We start from the raw sequence: 23348 nt of genomic DNA, 5'->3' as shown, positions 1-23348 counted from the left end.
TGTTTATAATTTTTTGAATTTTTAAAATATAGTTTTATTTATAATTTATGAAACAAAAAGTAATTTAAATATATTTTTTAAAATTATTAGAAAACTAAGGTTGTGTTTGGTTGTGTTACCAAACAATGATTCTACACCCATATTCAAATATCATGTTTGGAACCAATTCTCAAATCACGTCTCCAAAACTCTGCAGAAAATTCTGTTTCAAGTGCGATTTTCAATTTTTTTTTTTTTCAAATTTGGCCTAACCGGTCGTCCCACCGGACGTCCCACCGGTCGTCTGGCTGGTTGACCGGAACAGTGCAATTTTTTTTTTCAATTGACATATGTTAATTTTTATATATTCGAAAAAATATTTTTTTAATTTTTAATTTTTTTTATGTGTTTTAATAGAATTTTGAGTTGTATGTTTAGTTATGAGTTGTAAGTTTTTGTATCAAATATCATATGTTACATAAAAAATTTCTCACTCAATTCAAAACTCTTTCACCAAACAAATTTTCCACACTCAAATCATAATTCTAAAACTCACAAACTCAAAAGACAACTCATATTCTCAAATCATATTTACAAAATTCTACCAAACGCAACCTAAGATAGATATTTTACTCTTTTGTGATAATAAACTTTTTAACTTTCAAAAGATAATTAAAATATTTTATTTATATGAAGTCAACTCTTGAAGACAGAGGCTACTGACTTTTTGAGGAAATATAAACTACATTTATAAACGAACTAAACTGTTAGAATAGTAGAGTGAGAGAGGAGGGGGAATAATATATATTGTATTGAATAATTATATTGAATGATTGTAGAGTTGAATATATTTTATATAATAGAAGACATGTATATATAAGCTGAGAAAGAGTATCCTACTAAAAACTTAATTATGAGAGTATCTTATTAGAAATTTAACTATGACTATTCCTAAATATATCTAGGAAATTAATACCTAATATATTTAGAAATACCACATATACATTAACATAAACAAAGAATTGAAATATACAAGAAGTTAATAGATATAATTAGAAGAGCATCGGCTAGAAAATAAAAAGAAATAAGCCCAAACAGCTACCCAAAACGAAGACCCCCCGGGCCACAATCAGAAAATACATCGAACTTCTGCAAGAAAATCAAAAATCATAAAATAGAGCACAAAATTAGGGGTGAGCATGGTTCGGATTGGTTTAGATTGAGGTAAAATCAGGACCAATTCATTATTTACAGTTTCTGAAAAATTAGAACCAATTCAATCCGTTTAAATCGCAGAACCAATCCGAACCAATCCGTTTAAACACAGATTGGATCTGTTTAGGATCACGGATTCACATAATTAAATAACAAAAAAAATATATAACATTTTAATTTCATAAAAACATAAGCACAACATCAAACAAAAGCAATAAAACTGAATACACATTACACAAAGCAGAGTTCTCCTCTATATTAAAACTAAACATAACATAGCATCAAACAAAAGCAATTAGAAATGATGCTATGTAGAAGGGTCTATAGTATAAATATAAACTATTTGTATACAGTTCAGATCAATTCCAATCCGGAATCATGAGGTTCAATTGTGGGATTCAAAATATCAATCTAAATCTATCGAATTAAACTGAATCAGATCAAAATTATACGGATTTCTTACTCAGCCCTCCACAAAACAGCAAGGGCATAATTAAAAGATGCCACGGCACTCTCTTTCTCTTGCTGTGAGACTACTGACTTAAATGGAAGGTTGGCATCAACTCTTTCCACAAGTCATTGTCTCTCCAACATCATATCTAATAACAACAAATTTGTTGTTTATAGCAATTTAGCATGAATATAATAATATATGTATCAATTAATACACTAATTAATATATTAACGGATGATGTAACATGATTTTAAAGATTTTGGTTTTGATATTTATAATTTGTATAATAAGTAGAGTCAGTAATAATGTCATAACGTATATTAGTACACTAGTTGATACACTAATTAGTACATTTAACACTATCAATTTAACATATAGGTGTTAGACAAGAATCTAGGAGCAAGTCAAGAGCCTTTCTCTCCATCACTTGGAGTTGACTTTAATAATCTATTTCTTCTTTTTCTTTTCTTTTTTACTACGTAATTGGTTTGATAAAGTTTATGTCCTAAAATTATTTAAAATTTACTCATAAGATGCGGTTATAAGTTTCATATTGATTCTCTATTTATCATAACTCATGTTATCCAAAGATGATATTAACATGAGAAGACCATAAATGTGTAATTTTTAAATTGATTTGTCAATGTACTTTTTTATTGCTTGATATGTTGAGATTCTCAATATCTTAACAGAGATTTTTTTTAAATAAACAAATTATAACTCAGTTATGTTAAAATAAAAATAAAAAACATACAGAAAGTCTTATTGTAGAGAGAAAAAAAATAAAGACAAGACTAGAACTTCGGTGTCATTTAGGGGGTGGGGGCGTTTGGCAACAGGCAAAACAGGTCAACTTTTGCTAAAAGAAATTTTTTTTAAAAATCACGAAGTAATTTGTCATCGGTGAAAAAACAAAATGTCACAATAATTTTTTTGCTTAAAATAATAACTTTTTAAACATCTTTTCAAATACAATAGTTTAAATAATTTCGCTAAATAACTTGAATTTCTCTGGCCTCGAATGGCCTGAATGTAAAGAATCAGCGTCATAAAAACCATGCATTTAAAGAACAACAGAGAAGAGAGAGGGGAGGAGATTGACTAGGGGGCTTGCTGTCTAGAGTTGGGATCCCCTCCATGCAATTCCTCCTTACAATCCTTCTTGCAACGGCTGAGATTAGCTGTTGCAACATCCAACGGCTGATTTCAATTTCTTTAACAACTGATCTCAGCCATTGGATGTTGCAACAGCTGATCTCAATCGTTGCAAGGAGGAGTTGCAAGGAGGGGATCCGGACTCTGCTGTCTAGGTCTCACAGAACCACCACTTTCTTGAATCCAATCATTTTCATGCAATACAAGCTTGTGATATTCTCTCTCTCCTCAACTGGAAGTGGAGACACCACTGGAAGTTATTTTTAAAGATGTGGGGCAGCTATTAAAGATTTGAAGATTTGTTAAGAGAGAGATAAAGCAAGCGATGTTCATCACCTCTAATCTCAAATCTCACCATCAAATTTGAAAGGGCAAAGTATAACCAGGTTGGATCCAAGCTTTGGGTTGGTCCAATCCATTAAGCCTAGATCCAAGTGGGCCAGGCGAACGTATGGGCCAACCAGCTATGCCCATCTCCACGAAGAATGATCGTCCCAAGTCCTCAAGCACTTGGGACCAATACGCAGTGAAAAGGCCATTCCAACCACGATGTTGGGCTGGGCTGAGTTGCCAAACCTAATCCATAGACCGAACTGATGGGTCAAACTCATCCTTAGAACCAAAGTGGACTGAGCCCACACAAAAATATTCAAATGAGCCAACCCATCTCAGCAAATAATCTTACAAAAGGCCAAGTTGATGCACATCAGTACCAAACTGAGGAAGCCTCTCAGATAAATGTGGAGGTTGTAAATACATGCAAAAGCAGACTACCACCTCAGCCGATCCCCCCGCTCCTGGAATTACAGGAGCAGTTAGCAAAAAGAATGTGATTTGTTATATACATGGTTGCAATGAGCAAATGTATCCATAGTCAACTATCTTGAGGTCTCCCATCTTGAGCCATGTTAAGGGAGGCTTTGAGACATCAAAGCTCTATGAAACCGTCTTAGGTAACAAGCAAAGTATTCTATATAAACCCCACTCTCTTCATATTGAAGGTAACTTGACTGAACTTAACTCCACTTGATTGAACAAAAACACTCATTTCCCTCTCTCTGCACCTAGAGAGAGTCCTTCATCTTTTCCAATCACTCATTCCCACACCGGAGGGGTTTTCCGACCAACCCCGGCCAGGCAGTTTTGAAGGTGTTCTATGTTGCAAGTCCCCAATTCCTGGATAGTCCATTTCAATTGTAGAGCCTCGATTCACTTTCATCTAGTGTCGGCATTGGTACGCACAAAACCTACTTCTTATTCTTCTTTTTCTTCCTTCTTTCTCTCTCCAAAAACTACCAAATCACACCCACCACAAAATAAATCCAAATTCAAACTCAAAAAAAAAATTGATAAACTAGATCTAGATCAAGATATAAATCCTCCAATTAAGACAAGATTGTAAAACCCAAGAGCCTTTGCCTTTCTTTCTCTCCAAAACAAACGAAGAGTGTAAAAAAAATAAAAATAAAAAAGAGTATTAAAAAAGGCAAAGGCTTGAATTCAATCAAACAAAACAAAACAATCTTGATTGAAAAACAAGCCTTTGTTATCAAAACAAACCAGAGTGTACAAAAAAAAAAAATCTAGAGAGACAAAAACAGAGGAGATTATCACAAGATGAAGAAAGATGATTATGTTCTGCACTCAACAGGGTTTGGTGAGCTATTCAGATTCGCAGATGATGTTGCGCACTGTCCACCTCTCTTCGGAATCTCCACCGCCAACGATGTTGCACACTCTTCGAAATCTTCACTGCATGCAATAACCAGATTTCCTTCATCAACTTTGGGTATGAGGGATAAAGAGGAGAGAAAAGAAAGATAGAGAGAGAAAAGGTCTATGTGCGCATGAATCCAAATGGAGAGAGAGGGTCTCAAACCCAATATTCGGGCCCCATTCGGGGGTCAATTTTTGAGCAACAAATCATTTTTCAATTTAAAAAGTCATTAAAAAAAGAAAAGTAAAAAAGCAAAACAAAAGAATAGCCAACCTCAAACAACCACTTAAAAACTGTACACAACATAGACAGAGTTAGCTTAGGAGCAAGTGCTATATTTAATTGTGCCACGCATTGATCAATTGCTTGCTAGTGATAAAATCAAGAACGTTTATATATAACATGGGAAAATTTATCCTTAATTTATCCTCAATCCAATGCTTTTCAAAAGAATAAAAATACAAAACGAAGACATAACCAACAGAGCAGGATATATAAGTACTTTTTTTCTCTATGGGAACAGTCTTGACAATCATGTCCATTAATCTTTAAGACCACTGATTTTTATAATTCAAACATGATCAGCAAGAAAACATTGCTTGATTTTTGTTGCTCATAATATATTAATTCTTATTTTTAACAAGTCCAAGAAAAGTCCTTTTGTTTTCCTAAAAAAGTAGTACACAACAATTTATATCTTCAGTATCACTCTTCAAGAAGCTTTCAGGTCATCCATTCCAACACTAGCCTGCAGAATAAAATCATCTATTTAGCAACTAAGCTTTCTTCACAGAATTAATAATAAAAAATTAAAAAAACATTTATAAAAAGATCTTACCAAGAAATTGTGGTTCTCTTCGAGAAATGGAGAGAAGTTTGTGCAAAATTTTTCAATATCAAGATTAGCATCACCAGTGCCCCCTATGACATCCAAGAATTTCTTCCTATCAGGAGCGAGTTTCATGGCAACCTGTAATTCCAATTTATGATAATCAGAAGGTTTTGATAATTAAAAAAAATAAAAGATTAATAATATTTATAAAAAAAAAGAGTAAGAAAACATATGATTGAAGAATTCGCAATTTCTGTAATATTAGCTACAAGAAGAGACACACATCTCTCTTTTTTCTTCACAAGTCTTCATACTAATCTTGCGAGCATTGCATCTTTCTTTTTTTCGTGTCAATAAGATTTAAGATTTCTCCCCAAATTTCTTCAGGATTTGAAGAATGATATTCTCAATGTCTTTCTGTTTTCTCAGGAGTACTGTAAAAAGTTCTCAGTATCTTCTATGCAAATACATTTTGTCACTGAAAAACATCCAACTGACACCATGCTTACAGTTAATTTTACATCATAAATCTTGAGCAGATGCCAATTAGGTTTTTTCTGGAATCTATAATTCTAGTATGAAACTAAAATGAAAATTGCTCTCAAAGTATTACACATTTGGATTTGCAATTCAACGGGGTCGTATGATAAGTTCTTCAGGACTCAAAATAAGGGTTCTAACCGAAGTACTTGTACATATCATTTGATATTATATTCTATTGTAGTTCTGTACCGTAAAACTTGAGCTGGCTAGCCAGCCATGCCATTTCTTCAGTGTCTTTCCGTAAGAATCACTGCAAGCTTGTGACATAGTCCAGTCCTGATGCTCCAGTAAGTTGCGGAACAATTCCACAAGAAAGTCCATGGCCCTGATAAAGTTGTCCACCACAGCATATCTTAGCATACAGGCCAATTTTAATAACAAACATAAATCAATCCAAGCAAGCATGCATGGACCCTAGATAGAGCCGACCTAATATGCAACAAAATGCCCATCCATATGAAAAAGCAAACAGATTAAGTGCACGCTATAAAATATTGCTCACCTTGTTAACCAAAGAAGACCATTGGTGCAGCTAGATGAAGCTTTTGCTGTCTTTGCTTCAATCTCTGCTTGTACCATGCTGTACAAGTGATTGAATTCTGATGGGTTGGACAAATACTTGTTTTCCAACCTCTTCGGAAAAATAGATGTATACATCAGTCACTTAAACTATCTACTGAAATTTAACATAAAACTGGGGAGATTGATTTTAAAACAGCAAACATAGATCAAATAATAGTTAAGCTGGGAGGCCTACCCCAGCCCCAACACATCTATTATTTGGTTTTTGTCAAATAGGAAAAATTCAGAATGGACTCTCTATTGGTTTTGTGCATCTTGGAGAATCTGAGGGGTAGATTGCCAAAAAATTTATCATAATGACCTTGCTCACAAAATATCTACAATTTTCTTAGACCTAAAAGTGGATAGAATATATTCTCATATTCCAGAGTAAGTTCGTGGTCTTAAACAACAGAAAATAAGCAATAGGGGAACCCATGAATGAAAAATGTCTTACTGTGATATTACCACCAATGTCTGATTTTACAAGTGCCATAGCAGCTCCAAACTTGTCTGGCATCATACATATGAAATAACATTATACATTATTACTAAATCCTTGATAGAAATACTACAGCACAAAAAAGTAAAAAGAAAAACAGGAAAAAGGACCACTGAAATTCATCTTAAGTAACAGAGGCATCAAAGCATAACAGGGGGGAAAGAAAACACAAAAGCAGACCACCAATGCAAGGGAACAAAAGCATAACAAAATCAAACCCCACAAAAATATGTCAAAACACTGCAACAAAGAATGAAGGTTGACTTTGATTGAAGAATAATAAATTAGGCCTCATTCTATTAAATCAATTCGGTGAGTCACCATCTGATGGTATCAACAATACGATAAGGCACCAAACCAAACCATAATAATCACCTCTCTTTTGTAGACATATAGTAACACTAATACCTCACAATTGTACAAACCTTAACATCCCAAACAATTATGTCCCACCAAGTAAAATTGCCAAAATTACAAATCAATGACATACTCAAAAGTCTGAAACAAAGACAAACACAAGAATTTACACAAGCATTAATGTAGAACTCTACCCCCAAAATAATAATAATAATAATAGTAAGAATAACCTAAGAAGCAATGTGAACCTTTAACTTACAAATCAAAGACGCATAAAATTAGGCCATTCTCCAGATAAAGGTTGATATATCATACCTATAACAGGTAATATTTGTTTGCAGACTTCCAAGAAAGGCTTAGTAAGCATTACGTCTTCTTCAGACTTGACATGTTTCATTCCTTCTAAAGCAGGAGTGAACACTGTCACTTCCATTCTTGTGCTTTACTGCAGTAACATTTGATATCAGACCAAATTTAACACTTGATTGAAAAAAATAATGAGGAACAAACTCTTGTGTGCACTTTGCACATCATTTAATCAATGTGGTATTAAACTTTGGTGTATATATAAATTAAACACCTTTTTATCTAAAGATGGAACACACATAATTTGGAAATTGAGAATAAGAATATGATAATATAGGCCCATACAGAGTATGGTCAATTGGTTAGTTAACGTAACACCAATAAAATTTGCTATGTTATCGCAAAACATAGTGCTGACAACAACTTAAATAAATCAGTACATAGCAATGAAGTTCATATCCAGGATCATAGAAACAAAACTGATCACTGGGTTAATCAGTACAAATCAAAACATTTGTCATTGCATCAGAAAACCACGACAGCATAAAGACTCCAACCAAAAGATTCTACGATGCTCAGTAATGAAAGAAGATAAGAGAACACTTGCATGAACAATCAACTAAGTTAGACCATTGAAGCTTGATACTAATTTAAAATTCTATATTATAAAAATTGCTACCACTTTGATCAATCAGGGTTAGTTATGGAAACTCTCTCTTAACCCTCTGGCTGGATACCAAGAAAAATGCTAGAAGAGCAAAGAAAATAACTTTTCAGTCTCATAATTCTCAGTATCTGGATCCAGGAAAACAACAAACTCCACTCACTCAACCAAGTCTAATAGAAATAGCTAATCAAGTTCAGTCTTTCAATCTTCTGCGAAACCAAAAGATCACTCAACAAAACAATCCTGAAAATAAAAACTCTTTGGACTAAATTTGGATTAGTGGATTTAAAATGACTGATTCGTGCTTGATTGCCCAATGAACTTTTGATTGTCCAATGAAAAGCCTTAGTTTGTTGTGAAGTTGAGCCTTTCATAGGACTTTATATGAATTTTATCTTTTGCAAAACCAAAAGATCAATTAGATTATCTTAATCAATTCTTTTCCTTTCCTCAGTTTTCTATGCAATCAAAGTCCAATGAAATGCCGGAACTTACTGTATATGGTATGGATCCAATTACAGGATAACGTAAAGCAAATGCAGAAGAAGAAACCTTAACCATATATTTGGAACCTGGATTTGCATAGAAAGAAAGAAAATCAAAATGAAAATAGATCCGAAACTAAAAATAAAAATATCAAAAAATAATTTGAATATGTACAAGTAATTTCATTTCACTCTGATCTTATTTATCCTTCAAATTCACATAAAGCAAAAGTACTAAAACAACAAATTGAACAAAAACAACCACAAGATCGATCCAAAGATCTGCACAGAGAAGATCTATATCGAAAATTACCTCGAATTAGCAAACAAGACCTCAAAATTCACAATAAACTATAATTAAGTAGAAATGCAACACAGATCTAAAACACAACTATATATACACGAATCCATACATATGAAAATGGAACAGTGAATGAAAATTGAGAGTGTAGATCGGATGGCTAAAATTCATACCAATTTCAGTCACACTGACACTCACCGTTGATTACTTTCGAAGTACGCCACTTTAAATCGAACAATTTAGAGTGAGAGAGAGAGAGAACTCACAGCTTTCTACGCGTAGTCGGAATAAGCGAATGCAGCGATTCTTTTTCCAACCGATTTCTGTGAGAACTCGTGTACTTTTATTTTGACTGTTCTCGTAAAATTTCGGAACAGTCGAAACGCTGTCGTTTACGGGATACGAAATGGGCCCCCAATAGTTTTGAGTGTAGCCCACTTTGTTAGGCCCAAGTTTCAAGGCTTCGTTTGAAATTTTAGAGGCATTACAGGCTTCCATTTGGATCGTGGATCACGTAAAAATTTAAAAATTTAAAAAGGAAAAAATGAGAATAATAATTTGATTTTGAGCGTTTGTCGAGTTTGATTTGATTTTAAGGTAAATCATGAAATTTTAATCGTATGAAATTATTTCAAAATTTTAGAATATTCTTCAAAGTAACTTTTATAAAATATGTAAGAGACAAAATAAATTCATCATATTATATAGTAATTATTATAAAAATATATTTTTCAATAATATAAGGAGAAAAAAAAAATCTTATAGAAGACCATACACATTAAAATTAATAAAAATGTGGAATGATTTATTTCACTCAGTTAAAAGAGCTTTAATACATAAATTCAACTGTAATCAACCATTCTAAATTTTTTAAAACAGAGCCGAACACCCCCTTCTCAAATTACACCCATTTATCTAACTAGATCATCTACGGCGAGTTTTTATTTATTTGGGATTCCATTACATATTATTTTCTCTTGGTGTTTATTTATTTATTTTTTTGTTGGTTAAAAAAGAGGAATCAAATGTATAATTTTCACTGTTGTTACTTTTTTTTTTTGAACAAAAGGATCTATAATTTGAGCAAACAAGTTGGGACTCTCATTACTAATTAATAAACTTACTATGTTGCTATTTGATTTAATTAAAACTTCTAACTGAGAAAATGATCAAAAGTTCAAAAATCATAAGTCCATTTACCATGAAAATTGAAAAGAGAGAAAAAAACATTCCCCCCACCCCCCCCCCCCCCCCAAAAAAAAAAAAACAGTTCCCAAGTAACATATGCTCAAATATTTCGTATCAAGATTTTTTAATTTTTTTTTTCCGCAAATTAGTAGAAACAACGAAAACTATGCCAAAAGTATACTCCTTTGTCTTCAGTACTAACCAAATCACTGATGGCAATTTTATCTGTTTCACAAAGATGAACATAACTTCCAACACAGGTGGTGTTGAGGGTGTCTATCTCCTTCAAAGCCCATAAACACTTGCACTCTGTTTGTTTAGGCAGAAAAAAACATATTTTATAGAAAATATTTTCTACAAATATGCAACAAACCATCAACAACAGAGAACTCTAAGACACTCACTAACTTATGTTGAGACTAAAAAAATGCATTTAAACCTCACAATCATCAAAGTGGCTCCCCCAAGAATACATATCAAATATACAATTTCAACCTGATCCAATAATGTTTTAGTTAAACACAGCTTATTACAGGGCTCTCAATCCAAATTAGGACAATCCCAATTCAAGGGCAACATTCAACAACACAACTTTTGGCAATAAACCATGGAAGCAGAGCAAATCTGCAGAACATGTCAAGCCAAAAAGGGCGCTCTTGTGATCTCACTGATACAAATTCTCTCAGACATTTGCTGAAGCAAGTTGCGCTGCATATCCATCTCATCTCAATTTCTCATATACACAGAGAGAGAGAGAGAGAGAGAGAGAGAATATGAAATGCTTATACTAAGAAAATGATAATCCAAATGGACAGAAAGAATTGAGTGAACCTCAATCAAATATACATGTTGCCGATGCTCCAAAGCATTCAACTATAATTGCTTCACCTGCATGCACAGGTAAGCAGTGAGGCTTCAGGAAATCTAAATGATACGTGCCAAAAAAAATAAAAAGAGAGTTTAACAAAATGGAATATACAAGGATGCACTTGCCTTGCTTAGGTATTTTTCCTGAATATTCAATGCGTCATTCAATGCTTTTTTCACATCCAAATGTGCAGTTATGTCGCCCACAATCTGGAAAAAGAAAGTTCATATATGTTATAAATAAAGAAACATCTAACCACAAAAACGAAGAGAGAAGGAAAGGGAGTTGGGAAGGGAGGGGCACCTCAACAACATCATCTGGACCCTTAGCCTCTGTCAGAAGTCGTTTATTCTTGGTCTCGAGGACACTTGCAACAAGAAAAACAGCGAGAGGACTCTTTTGTTCTGTCTGTCCAGTCTCTATAATTTTCCTCTCAAATTTCCCATACTGCTTTAGCAGCTTACTATCTATGTTGGATGCAACATTCTTATCTGCACCCACATTTGATCTAGACCTCGACATCTCATATAATGTAAAGATGTTTGGATTGTATTCCATGGCCCACATCACCTGAAAATATCTTAATTTTAGACACTCGTGTCAATAGTACAGTCAAAAGACTCCCAATAGGCAAAGCACATTGAAATCCGATGGTACCTGGACGCGGGAATAAGTATTGGGTGTTGGTGCATGTCCAAGCGTCAAATCTTCCTAAATCTAAATCTCAAGATTTTGGGATATGAATCCAAAAGTTGGGTATAGATACAGGGACACGTCATAAACACTTGAATGTATTGGATATTATAAAATATTCTTAAATAAGATGTAAATTATTTTAAAATGTAAATGAGATTTAGGAGAAAATATGGAATCTATATCTCACATTTGAGTGAGAAGCTAATACTAGCAAATGTGAGCATCTTTTTCTTCAAAATCGTATAAAATTATAGGAAGTGTCTAAATTGAGTACGGGGTGTCAGACTCATGTACCACACGCTTATCATAATTGGTGGACACGGGTACAATAGGAGAAATAAAAGAGTCCATGTAACATAGCTAAAATCCATGACCTTATCTCAAGGCTTTCAGAATCATGGCTTTTCACAAATGGAAGAGAGGCCATTTATGGGGGTAATCAAACAAGGACATAGCTTCTCCCTTACCTCCCAAAGGTACAATGCATCCACAAATGACAACTCTCTCCGGAAAAGTACCATCAGCATACGGAGCGCAAACAGATACTCCCCACCATCTAGTTCCTCTGCCAAAAATATAAATAAGAAATTAGTTGATAAACAAGGCCTATTTTCGTGCACAAAGAAAGAGAGTATATTCACTATCTATTGCTACACATTCTTTTCACGAATTGTGCATTTCTTCTCTCTTTTCCTTTTCCTTTTCCTAAATTTATGGGCAAAGGGTGTAATCCACAAAGCAGCAAAAGATTGTCCTGGCATTATAACTCAAGAGTTCAGTTATCAAGTTCTCTTGTGCTGATGTTATTTGGGCTTTACTCATTTTTCTCCTCTACAAAAGAACTTTCGTCTTAACAAACTATATAGAGTCAAATTCTACACTCATATATTAGCTAAGCCATAAAGACGTCAGATACAAAATTATATATTTTTGAAACAAAAATTAAAGTAGAAGATCTTTTAGCCCCTTATGGCCGTGGAGGAAAAATCGGATTATTCAAGGGAGCTGGGGTGGGTAAAACAATACTCATTATGGAATTGATTAACAATATTGCCAAAGCTCATGAAATGAGGTTTTCATCTCCAACATCACTAATGCCAAACTAGAATCATAATTAACAACGGCCCACCCTCTGTTGTTTACAAAGGCAAAAGTCATTTTAAAAACTGCAGAATACACAACAGAAGCTTCCAAAAATAAACAAGGGGAAATATCAAATAAGTCCTATTTTTCATGAAATATTATGGGAAAATAAGGATTTATTGGAAAATTCACAATAAATAAACGGATAAAAATAGAAAAAAAATGGCATGCATATGCCAACACAATCAAGACCTATGATATGAAGGTAAAGAAGGAATGATTACACGAGTAAATTGAATGCTTCTACATCTTATAACTTTTGTCATAATTATAACTTTTGAGGTCATTCTAGATATTTGCATAACAAAAAAGTTATGTAACATCTTATTTAACCAAATATGTTTAACTTCTACAACAAATTATTAAAAGCTACACCAAACTGATTTACAATTTATTTAAAAAACAATTAGGCTAATAATCTAAAAAAATTATAATCATAAAAGTTCACTTATAAGTGATTCCAAACAGGCCCAAAATAACCTCCTCAAATAGTGGAGCTACAAGTAAAACAATCCTGCTGTCAAAATTCTCTACATGGTACATCCCACTCAAACAAAAACTAAAAATAACTTCTAGCAGGGTCAGCCATACCAAGGTGTTGATGAAGCTTTGGATCAACAGCTTTCATTATTCCTGCGAGTGTACTCAACTGAGACTGCACCCCTATAGAATGCGCATTGGACCTGAAATTTTCTCTCTTTCAAACAAAAGCAGGGAAATGAGTCCTAAACCCAAGAAAAAGTCTGAAAGATGAAAAGCACTATGACTTACAGTTAAGAAAATAAGATGCAACTTTGAGAGGAAAACCAACAAAATCAGGTAACCCTGCCCTAAATAATAGGTTTGGTAAATGTGACATACTTGAGTAGTCAGGGTCTGTAGTAAAAAAAACTAAAGAAGAACCTTCAAAGTGCCCTAATTACTGCATACATGTAAACCAACCACAACCTAGAAAGATGTGAGGCACTCCCCTAAGAGTTTGTCACCCACTTGGCCTGCCAACAAAAAGCTAGAAATCAGAGCTGAAGTTAACAATTCTACCCAACAAAACCTTAGTCCTATTAATTGCAGGCATGGCCTGATTTCGTTTGACAATTCTGCCCTATGAGAAACAACTACTATCAGATAGTAGGACTTCTACACTCCAGGTGTTCAGGAACTAGCTATGCAATAATGCTGATATCCCAAAAATTGAAACCAAAAGGCAAAAAAAGTATACCCATCCCATTGGTATTCACTACCAAACCCAACCAACTCAAGTAACCGCTTTTCACTAAAACAGAATAATTCTACATTCAAGAATGAAGGAGCAATTAAATAAAGTAGGCAGTTGGGTCACATTATTAGTTTTAAAAACAATGTCACCTTTGATAATGAAAATAGATGCATACCAATCTGCGCATTGCCCGCTCAAAACACCAAAAGGCGTCTGCTTCGTTTTCCATAAGAATAACCATTGGAGAGCAAATATCATTCATTCCTGTTCAAGGAAAAAAGTGTGAAAACCATTGAAAATACCTAAACATAAAACAGTTTCAGCTTAACTGTCCTTGGATTCAGGGGAACTCACCTTGAACATATCCAATAGAATTATCAACCCAAGCATAAATGGCAAGAACGTTCCAAAGTTTCGTCTGATTGGCTTCACTCTCATAAAAGATGAGAGCACGATCAGTGCGTATAACATCCAAACCTACATCCCAAATTTCACCAGTCATGTTAAGAAGAACGGGAAGTCAATGAAAAGATTATTCCCAACAATAAAACCACCCTAATAGAATATGCATTAGAATACTGGTGGTGAATTCAAATGTAACAAGGACACTCCTAGTTTAGTATTTTGGCACCAATACGGCAATTCAATATGCCCTGAGGTATCCTTTTGACACTTCAAAAGATGCATCAACGTATCTATAAATTATTGACAAGTAGAAACTACTTAAGGGCAATGCTATCCACAATCCAATTTAGGATTACTTATAATAACACATTGCAGTGGTGTTAAAGAAGCAAAAAAGTGGAGTGAACAGTGCAGTACCACAATAACAAAAAAATAAAAAATAGAAGAAATTTACCTATGAAGCACGGGTACGGGGTACAGGCACAGGTACTAGTATTGGTACGATACGGGTACGTCGATACACTAAAATCCAAAAAAAAATAGGATACGGATACGGGTACGGTTTGGTACGCTTGTAAAAAAATATTTATTTTTAATTTAGAGTAATGTAAAAATTAATTAAATAGTTTGATTTGTTAAGATCCAACCTCTAATTAACATCTAATGCCAAAAATAAAGGTATAAATCAAAATTAAATGTCAATATATTAAATAACTTATAAACTATAGTTTAATTTTAAATCATGCCAAGTATAAACTAAAAATGCCAAGTATAAACTAAAAATTAAAAAAAAAAGTTTAGGAAAATGAGTTTTATCTTTGTAGTAGAAAAAAATATTGTTTCAACTGAGGTACAGTACGGTACGGCTTGACTATATACTAAGTATGTTTGGATACGCCAAAAATTTAGAAGAAAAAATTTGGGTACGTTTTTCGTGTACGCGGTACGTATGCAAAAGTACCATATGAGGTACCATATGCCGGTAAGTACCCGGTACAGGTACAGCATGTTTTTCGAAGTACCCATGCTTCATAAAATTTTACTGAGAGCATCTCCAATGTAATACTCTCACTAAGAGGATGAAAATAATGTTTTTTATTCAAAAAGTAAATATAGAGGAGGTTACTATTCATTCAAACTCCAACCACAAACCTTCATTTCCTTCATTCAAACTCTATTCAAAAAGTAATTTTTATTCATTAATAAATATTTAATTTTAAAATTTTTGTAAAATATATTTAATATTGTACTCATTTTAAAGGTATGATTTTATACTTTTTAATGATGTCAATTTTATAAAAATTAAATTTACAAATTAAAAGTTATTTGTAATATAATAAGAAATACAAAATGAATAGTGTTTTGGAGGGATCCTTCATTTTTTCATCCTCCCTTCAAATATGAAGGATGAATTCATTCTCCTCCCAAATGGAGATGAATTTGAAGGGTGGGTTGGAGGAGACCATCCTTCATATTTGAAGATATGAAGGATGGGTTGGAGATGCTCTGAAGAATCAGTTTTGCACCAGTTACAAACCAATTTGATGCAAGCCAAGCTTCCACTGAGTCACTTTCTTGTCTAAACCAGCATCATTAGTAGACATGGCTTCACTGTCATCTCCTAAATCACTGTTGGTTGAAGGATCGTTGATTGGTTGGCCATCATCAGTAATTATAGGTGTCGTAATAAACTTCCCACTACCAATTATAGGTACCATCTTTCGACATTCTGCCTTCCATGCTTCATACTGCTCCCTAAGAAGATCAATTAATGAATTTAGTATAAATGTTTAGACGCAAACCAAGATTTTAACTATACAGTTCTGTATACACCACCATACACAAATATGCAAATAATGAGTTTTGTCAGTATCTTATGATACATGTGATTCAATATCTGTAGAGGTAAATTGATACGTACCAATAACATACGATACACAATACATAACGCAATACACATGATACATGAATAGTTTAATTTTATACATTGTTGGGTCTTGGGAGAAGTAGTTATTATTAAAGATAAAAAGACTCACTACTTAATAATAATAATAATGCAACTCAATACCATAAAATCATTGAATAACTTATGTCTAGAACCAACAAAATAAATTACTTCAAAAGTCCAATTTTTTTATGGACATTGGGTTGGTCCGGAAACCAAAACACAAGTGTGTGTGAATAACACTTTTGATGGATTGATGGCATGATACCCAATCCAACTCATGTTTGAAAACATAAATTTAATCCCTACAGAGTATAATTTCATGTGTATATTCTTCAAGGTGAACCATAATTTGAGGAAAAATAAAGTATTACCTCCGCCGTTGCCTGAGCTCATTTCGTTCATCGAAAGTGCTGTTGGGATCAAAGCAACCCAACAAGAACTCCCAAACAACCCCTTTGATTGATGGATGAACACCCTAAAATGAATAATAAAGAGGCGCCAATGATCAGTAGTAATGCCAATAAAAAAGTGCCAATGATAATTATTTGGGTTCGTTTGGGAATTGGCTTTTTTAGTAGTTTTTTGTGTTTTAACAAAAAGACGTGCAAACAAGTAGAGAGAATGAATTGACGTTTTGTATTGACTTTCTAACTTTTTGGCTATTTTAATGTTCTAGTTTAATATTCCACCAAAATGACAAATAGGCACATTCAATGCCTGTAAGAAATATATAGGCTAGCATGACAAATGCACTAAATTAGTGTCAAAAAGCGTACCACAAATTAAAGTATCTTAATGATTGCCCACCATAGGTAGTTTGAATTTTTAGAAGCTAATAAAGATGGTAAAATTAGTAGATAAAAAAATGAAGATACGAGTAGCTAAATAGTTGTACATAGAAAATCAAACAATAACAGATAAACTCTACCCCTTTTTGTATCCTCTTAAGCACCCCTGCAATATCCACATGACCATCTTGGGACAATGCAACTTTCCATCTTCTTGCACTAAGAGTTTTCCGTACCTGCAGAAATAGATAGGGAAAGGAAGCACATTATGAGAACCTAATCCTGTATAAGCAAGCACATTATGAGAACTGAATCCTGTATAAGCATGTTAGCACACGACTAAAATACAGTATTCCAAGTGCACAACAAAGCAACACATCCTTCTACCCAGAAGAGAAAATAGCACAAAGATATCATGGTTTGAGGTTTCAACATTATCATACAAATAGGGAAAAATGTGAGATACTAATGAATTTGCAATGGATTAAAATCTTCCTATACATTACTTTGAGAATATGATCATACTGGGCCAGTGATGCATTGCTTCAAAAATATAGTTATGTGTTTCTTCCACTCTTCTGTAATCTTTCCCCGACTTTTGTGTGGAATGAAGTTATGACGTGTAATTGATGGACCGAAAATGTGAAACATTTAGGTAGCATTTGGTTTACTGGAATGATTTTGGGCAGACATGGAATGACTATTCCTTTGTCTTGCAATGGAATCAACATTCCCCTAAATTGGTGAATAGCTTTTCCATTCACAATGTACATTTCTTTTGTTTTTATCGAACCAAACATGGGAATGAATAATCCAACAGAATGACCATTCCATTCCGTTCTTCATTCTAGTGAAACAACACTAATGAAAAGGAAGCAAATACAACAAATGAAATAAAACAAGAATTTGCTGAAGAATTAGCACCCAATAAATATAAAAGCTGAGATATATAACTAGGATAAAGAAAATCATAATAGTAACATGTATGCACACCCTGGGCTTGAAATGGGTCTTCGGTACATCGCTTTGGTATTCCGGTCTAACCGCAAAACGAGAATCCAACTCCTCAGCTGTTGAATTCCTGATAAAGAACCCTGCAATTCCATCACAACAAAGCATTCAATGAGTCTCTAACATCATTCTTCCCCAGCAAAGCAAAACCAAACCCTAACAAGTCTTACAAAGAAAATAGATACATACACAGAGAATTATCTATATCTTTGTGAACATTGGCCTCAAGTTTGAAATTAAATTAATACCACTGAAGTACTGATAATTTGAGATCATTGTAGACAAACCTTCCTCAAACAAGATGATAAATGAATATACATTTATATAAATAAACAAATATATATATATATAGAGGCTTGTTTCTATGAATCCATTGAATCAACAAGAAACTCAGAAGATGAACAAAAACAAGTAATACATTTAAATTTTTTTTTTTTTTTTTGTAAATACAACAACATTGTTCGATAATGGTACGCACTTGTACACATGGAAACGAGTGGAGATTTGGATTGCGATGTCAAAAGATACAATTAGGGTTTGATCCGATCGAGAGGGATAGATATACAGAACAACTATAATTTGATTTTGTATGTACAGTATGTACAAATAATATATATATATATACAAATTTTGCTATTTTTTAATCGCTTTACGTTACTTCGCAGTTAGCTTGTCTTTTTCTTCAATTGCACTTTTGAATATTTAGATTTTTTATTTTATAGTCGATTCATATTTACCTATACTATTATATTATTAAAAATGAACACCCCACCTGCTGTTCATAAACTTCCTTCTCTTTTTTTACCAAGTGACTTTCTCTACTTGTGTTAAAATGTTAATTTTTCCATCCAATCCATCCAAAAAATAAAAAAAATATAGTAGTTAAAAGAGAGATACAAGACTTGAACGTAAAACCAAGTTACCAAAAAATATATTCATCACTTAAACAATATAAAATATATATTATGAATTCAAAATTAAATTTTATATTTAAAGCACACCTATCAATTGGGCTGACAATCCTAATATATATATATATACAAATTTTGTTATTCTTTTCTGTTTGGCAAGGGTTTTTTCAGGTTTTTTTGGCTATTTTAGCCACAAAAAACAAAATAGGTTATTTTAGCCATAACAAACAAAACATCACATCCAACCTATAATCATTACATTCTTCTCTCACAAAAAAAGTCAAAAAAGCCAAAAAGCCAAAAAGCCCTTCCCAAACCAAGCTTTTTAGCCCGGACTAAAATAGCCAAAAAAACCAAAAAACCAAAAAACCAACCCACTTCCCAAACGGAGGCTTAGTCAGTTTATGTTCCTTCACACTTAGCTTGACTTTTTCTTCAATTGCACCTTTTGAATATTTGGGCTCACACTCCTAATATATATATAATACAACTTTTGTTATTCTTCAGTCTGTTTATGTTCCTTCACACTTAGCTTGATTTTTTCTTCAATTGCACCTTTTGAATATTTGGATTTTTTTTTTAGTAAATTACACTTACTTCTCTTGAAATTTTAAAGAATTACAAAAATTTCTCTTATAATTTTAATAATTATACTAATCTTTCTTATTTTTTAAATTAATATCAAGATTCTCCTACAGAAATGTCGTTACATTTCTATAAAAAATAACCATATTACCAATTTGAATTGAGCGGGAAAAAATAAAAAAACTATTTTATTGAAAATTTTCACTCACCTTTCTTGAGATTTTACATATATATTATTAAAGATCTATGCATATTTTAACTTAAAGCCCTAATAGTTTAATATAAGACCCTAATGATTAATACAATACTTATAAGAGCATCTCCAACCACATCCTCTTCTCCAGAGGATGGAAATAATATTTTTTATTCAAAAAGTAAGGCCAAGTTTGGCATGATTGAAAAAAGACAAAAAGTCAAAAAGTCACTATCCTATTTAAGTCACATCATCTTATTTAAGTCACATCACCTCTCTAACACATCACTTCAAACCCAACCCAAACCCAACTCATATTTCATAAAAAGTCAAAAAGTACACTTATTTAGTCTTCCCAAACTAGGCCTAAATATAGAAGAGGTCACTATTCATTCAAACTCCAACCACAAACTTTCATTTCCTTCATTTAAACTCCAATCAAAAAGTAATTTTTGTTCATTAATAAATATTTAATTTTAAAATTTTTGTAAAACATATTTAATATTATACTCATTTTAAAGGTATGATTTTATACTTTTTATTGATTTTATTTTTATAAAAATTAAATTTACACATTAAAAGTTATTTCGAATATAATTAAGAAATATAGAGTGAATAGTGTTTTAGAGTCTCCTCCATTTTTTCATCCTCCCTCTATATTTGGAGGATCAATTCATCCTCCTCCATTTGGGAGGAAGATATAGAGGATGGGTTGGAGTTGTTTTGGGGAGAGGGTCCTAAATATGGAGGATGGGTTGGAGATGCTCTAAGACTTATTTCACGCTATGTAAACAGCTAAATATAAACAACAAATGGATTTTTTTTAAGCAATTTGTCCTATTTATTTATTCATATGAAAGAAAAATATTTATCCCTAAATTGCTAAGATGTTATTAACAAATTTTAATTTTTATCTTTGAGTTATTAAACTTATGGTCGATACATATTAATCTATTCATGAACTTCCTTCTCTTCTTTTACCAAATGGCCTTATCCACTTGCGCCAAATGTCAATTTTTTCATCCAATCCATCCCAAAAAATAAATAAATAAATAGTAGGAAAAAGAGGGAGACAAGACTTGAACCTAAGACCATTCATTTAACTTATTAAAGAATACTTTCATTACTTAAACAATATAAAAAATATATTATTAATTCAAAATTAAAATTTATATTTAAAGCACACCTGTAAAGTGGGCTCACATTCCTAATATATATGTACAAATTTTGCTATTTTTTAATCGGTTTATGTTATTTTGCAGCTAGCTTGTCTTTTTCTTCAGTTGCACCTTTTGAATATCAATAATGATAGAGACTCCTTTTTTTTTGGAGGACTTTCACAACCCCAAACTAATCCACATCACTGTGTAAATTACTTTGGGGGTTGTGGGGTTCCCCAAAAAATAGGATCTCACTCATTTTTTTATTTTTTTAGTAAATTTCAGACAATTACAAGAATCTCTCTTATAATTTTAATAATTATACTAACCTCTTTAACTTTTGAAACTATTATCAAGATTCTCCTAATTCGTTAATTTAACACAAATGCCGTTACTTTTCTATAAAGAAAATGACCATATTACCCATTTGAATTGAGCGGGAAAAGATAAAAAACTATTTAAATGAAAATTTTCACTCACCTCTTTTAACTTTTTGCGTATATATTATTAAAGATCTATGTATATTTTAACTTAAAACCCTAATAGTTTAATATAAGACCCTAATAATTAATACAACACTTATAAGACTTATTTCACACTATATAAACAACTAAATATAAACAACAAATGGATTTTTTTTTTTCCAAGCAATTTGTCCTATTTATTTATTCATATGTAAGAAAATTATTTATCTCTAAATTGTTAAGATGTTATTAACAAATTTTAATTTTTATCTTTGAGTCATTAAATTTATAGTCGACACATATTTATCTATACTATTTGTTGGCTTTTTGGCTTTCGAAGGTTATTATTGTAATTGCGAGCGTGCCAGTAAGGATCAATCAGTCCTTACAGAAATTTAATTGCCAACCAATTATCAGACGATTGTGTTTTAGTTCTCTCAGCCTCAAGGAAGAGGACTTTTACTGGTGGCTTGATTTAGGAGAATTAAGCAAAATATCAATCAAATAAAGAACCATTGAAACATTTCATTAGAATGAAAAACTTACAATGATTCAAACTCAGCCTCGTAGAGGTTTACAGCGACAATCTACTTGAAACTACTCCTATAAATGAAGTGCAGTGCAGAATTTAAAGTACTGGAATGTAAAGAACAAGAAATGTAAAACTAAGTAAAGTAGAATAAGACTGATTTTTTGGATCTGAGTCTGGGGGGGTTTCTGGGGCCTTCTCCGCTATTTATACTGCTCAAGGATGACCATTGAATTATATTTCCAACCGTCGAACTGCTCCTCCATAATCGCTGATCATGTTGCCTCAAGATTAGCTCCATTACGCCATTATTTGCAGTTAGGCTTCCCTCCTAAATTTGAATTTTGAATGTGAGTAACCATCGATGCCACATCACCTTGTATCTCTTTGTTTGATCCACTGCTACTTAGATCTCGTAACAACCAATACTAACTACCACGTGTACAATTAGGATCGAAGACTTGAATAGTCTTCACATACTACCCTTACTTTGCCACGTGTTAAATTGTAACTGGCTTGTACAAAATATGTAGCCAACATGTAACAACCCGCATACTGTTTACCGATTAATGACTGATTAACTGCTAATTACTGTTAACCGAGACCGATTATGACTGATAATTGAACTGAATAAACTACGGAACTGGCTGACTGAAATTGGAAACCGAATTGATTGAGTATATGTTAGTTAAATTGCATTCTATCTGTTTGACTGTATGATTATCTGTTCATGCTTATATGTTTAGATTGTAAGTTGAAGGCCTTATCGGCGGCCGAATCCAAAATTGATTGGTGTTTTATGATCAACATAATTTATGTAATTTTATGGTATATTCATTGAAAAAGTGATTTAGTATGATTAAATTAGATTAAAATAAGCTAATTGGCCAAGTTGGACTTATTTACCAAACTAGCCTTGTAGTGGCCCACTACCTCAAACCTTTTGAGCCTTATTACACTTAATGCATTTGATTAAAACAACATTTCATCAGCCTTTGTGTTGCCTCAACCGACCAAAGAAGAGAGTTAGAGAGAGAGAGAATTGTTCTTGTTGATTTAGCTTGAGATCTTGAAGAATTGAAGGAGTTTTGTACAATTGAGCTTCCCTATCCTAAATACAGGACTTAGGTAAGAGAATTCAACCTTTATTGATGTATTTGAGCTTGATT

The 23348-nt window shown here is 32.8% G+C and overlaps 2 protein-coding genes across 14 annotated transcripts; both read right to left on the bottom strand.

Moving 5' to 3' along the window:
- Positions 1-5012: 5012 nt before the first annotated feature.
- LOC114319458 (glycolipid transfer protein 1) lies at positions 5013-9434 on the bottom strand. 12 transcript variants are annotated; one of them, XM_082907124.1, is made up of 9 exons: positions 9341-9393; positions 9087-9106; positions 8784-8860; positions 7631-7760; positions 6914-6969; positions 6398-6528; positions 6085-6220; positions 5359-5490; positions 5013-5268 (listed from the first exon to the last, which is right to left on the bottom strand). In XM_082907124.1, the coding sequence occupies exons 4-9, from the start codon at positions 7746-7748 to the stop codon at positions 5233-5235; spliced, it is 609 nt and encodes a 202-aa protein (XP_082763250.1). In that variant the 5' UTR covers positions 7749-7760; positions 8784-8860; positions 9087-9106; positions 9341-9393; the 3' UTR covers positions 5013-5232. The 12 variants fall into 12 exon arrangements, with proteins under 12 accessions (XP_082763250.1, XP_082763251.1, XP_082763252.1 ...); XM_082907125.1 differs by having other exon boundaries at positions 9273-9388; XM_082907126.1 differs by lacking the exon at positions 9341-9393 and adding an exon at positions 9248-9334.
- Positions 9435-10670: 1236 nt separating this feature from the next.
- LOC114319457 (rab GTPase-activating protein 22) lies at positions 10671-19021 on the bottom strand. Of its 2 annotated transcripts, none has more exons than XM_028266472.2 (12): positions 18816-19021; positions 18320-18420; positions 17467-17562; positions 16910-17013; positions 16128-16345; positions 14540-14662; positions 14361-14449; positions 13561-13666; positions 12294-12391; positions 11434-11700; positions 11256-11339; positions 10671-11150 (listed from the first exon to the last, which is right to left on the bottom strand). In XM_028266472.2, exons 1-12 carry the CDS (start codon positions 18823-18825, stop codon positions 11136-11138), a joined length of 1311 nt encoding a protein of 436 aa, XP_028122273.2. In that variant the 5' UTR covers positions 18826-19021; the 3' UTR covers positions 10671-11135. The 2 variants fall into 2 exon arrangements, with proteins under 2 accessions (XP_028122273.2, XP_028122272.2); XM_028266471.2 differs by having other exon boundaries at positions 18320-18423; positions 18816-18948.
- Between the last annotated feature and the right edge of the window lie 4327 nt (positions 19022-23348).

The sequence above is a fragment of the Camellia sinensis genome, chromosome 14, assembly GCF_055761805.1.
Source record: "Camellia sinensis isolate YWXY chromosome 14, ASM5576180v1, whole genome shotgun sequence".
NCBI classification, from domain to species: Eukaryota; Viridiplantae; Streptophyta; class Magnoliopsida; order Ericales; family Theaceae; genus Camellia; species Camellia sinensis.
This window is presented reverse-complemented; position numbering and strand designations above follow the sequence as displayed.

What these genes read in the sequence shown, in the direction of transcription:
- LOC114319458 (XM_028266474.2), bottom strand. Translation starts at nt 7,748, where the DNA reads ATGGAAGTGACAGTGTTCACTCCTGCTTTAGAAGGAATGAAACATGTC. An exon ending in ACATTGGTGGTAATATCACA is followed by an intron (nt 6,529 to 6,913) that starts GTAAGACATTTT and finishes ATTTTTCCGAAG; the next exon opens with AGGTTGGAAAACAAGTATTT. An exon ending in TAGCCAGCTCAAGTTTTACG is followed by an intron (nt 5,491 to 6,084) that starts GTACAGAACTAC and finishes TTGGAATTACAG; the next exon opens with GTTGCCATGAAACTCGCTCC.
- LOC114319457 (XM_028266471.2), bottom strand. An exon ending in GAGCTCAGGCAACGGCGGAG is followed by an intron (nt 16,346 to 16,909) that starts GTAATACTTTAT and finishes TGATCTTCTTAG; the next exon opens with GGAGCAGTATGAAGCATGGA. An exon ending in TTCTATTGGATATGTTCAAG is followed by an intron (nt 14,450 to 14,539) that starts GTGAGTTCCCCT and finishes TTCCTTGAACAG; the next exon opens with GAATGAATGATATTTGCTCT.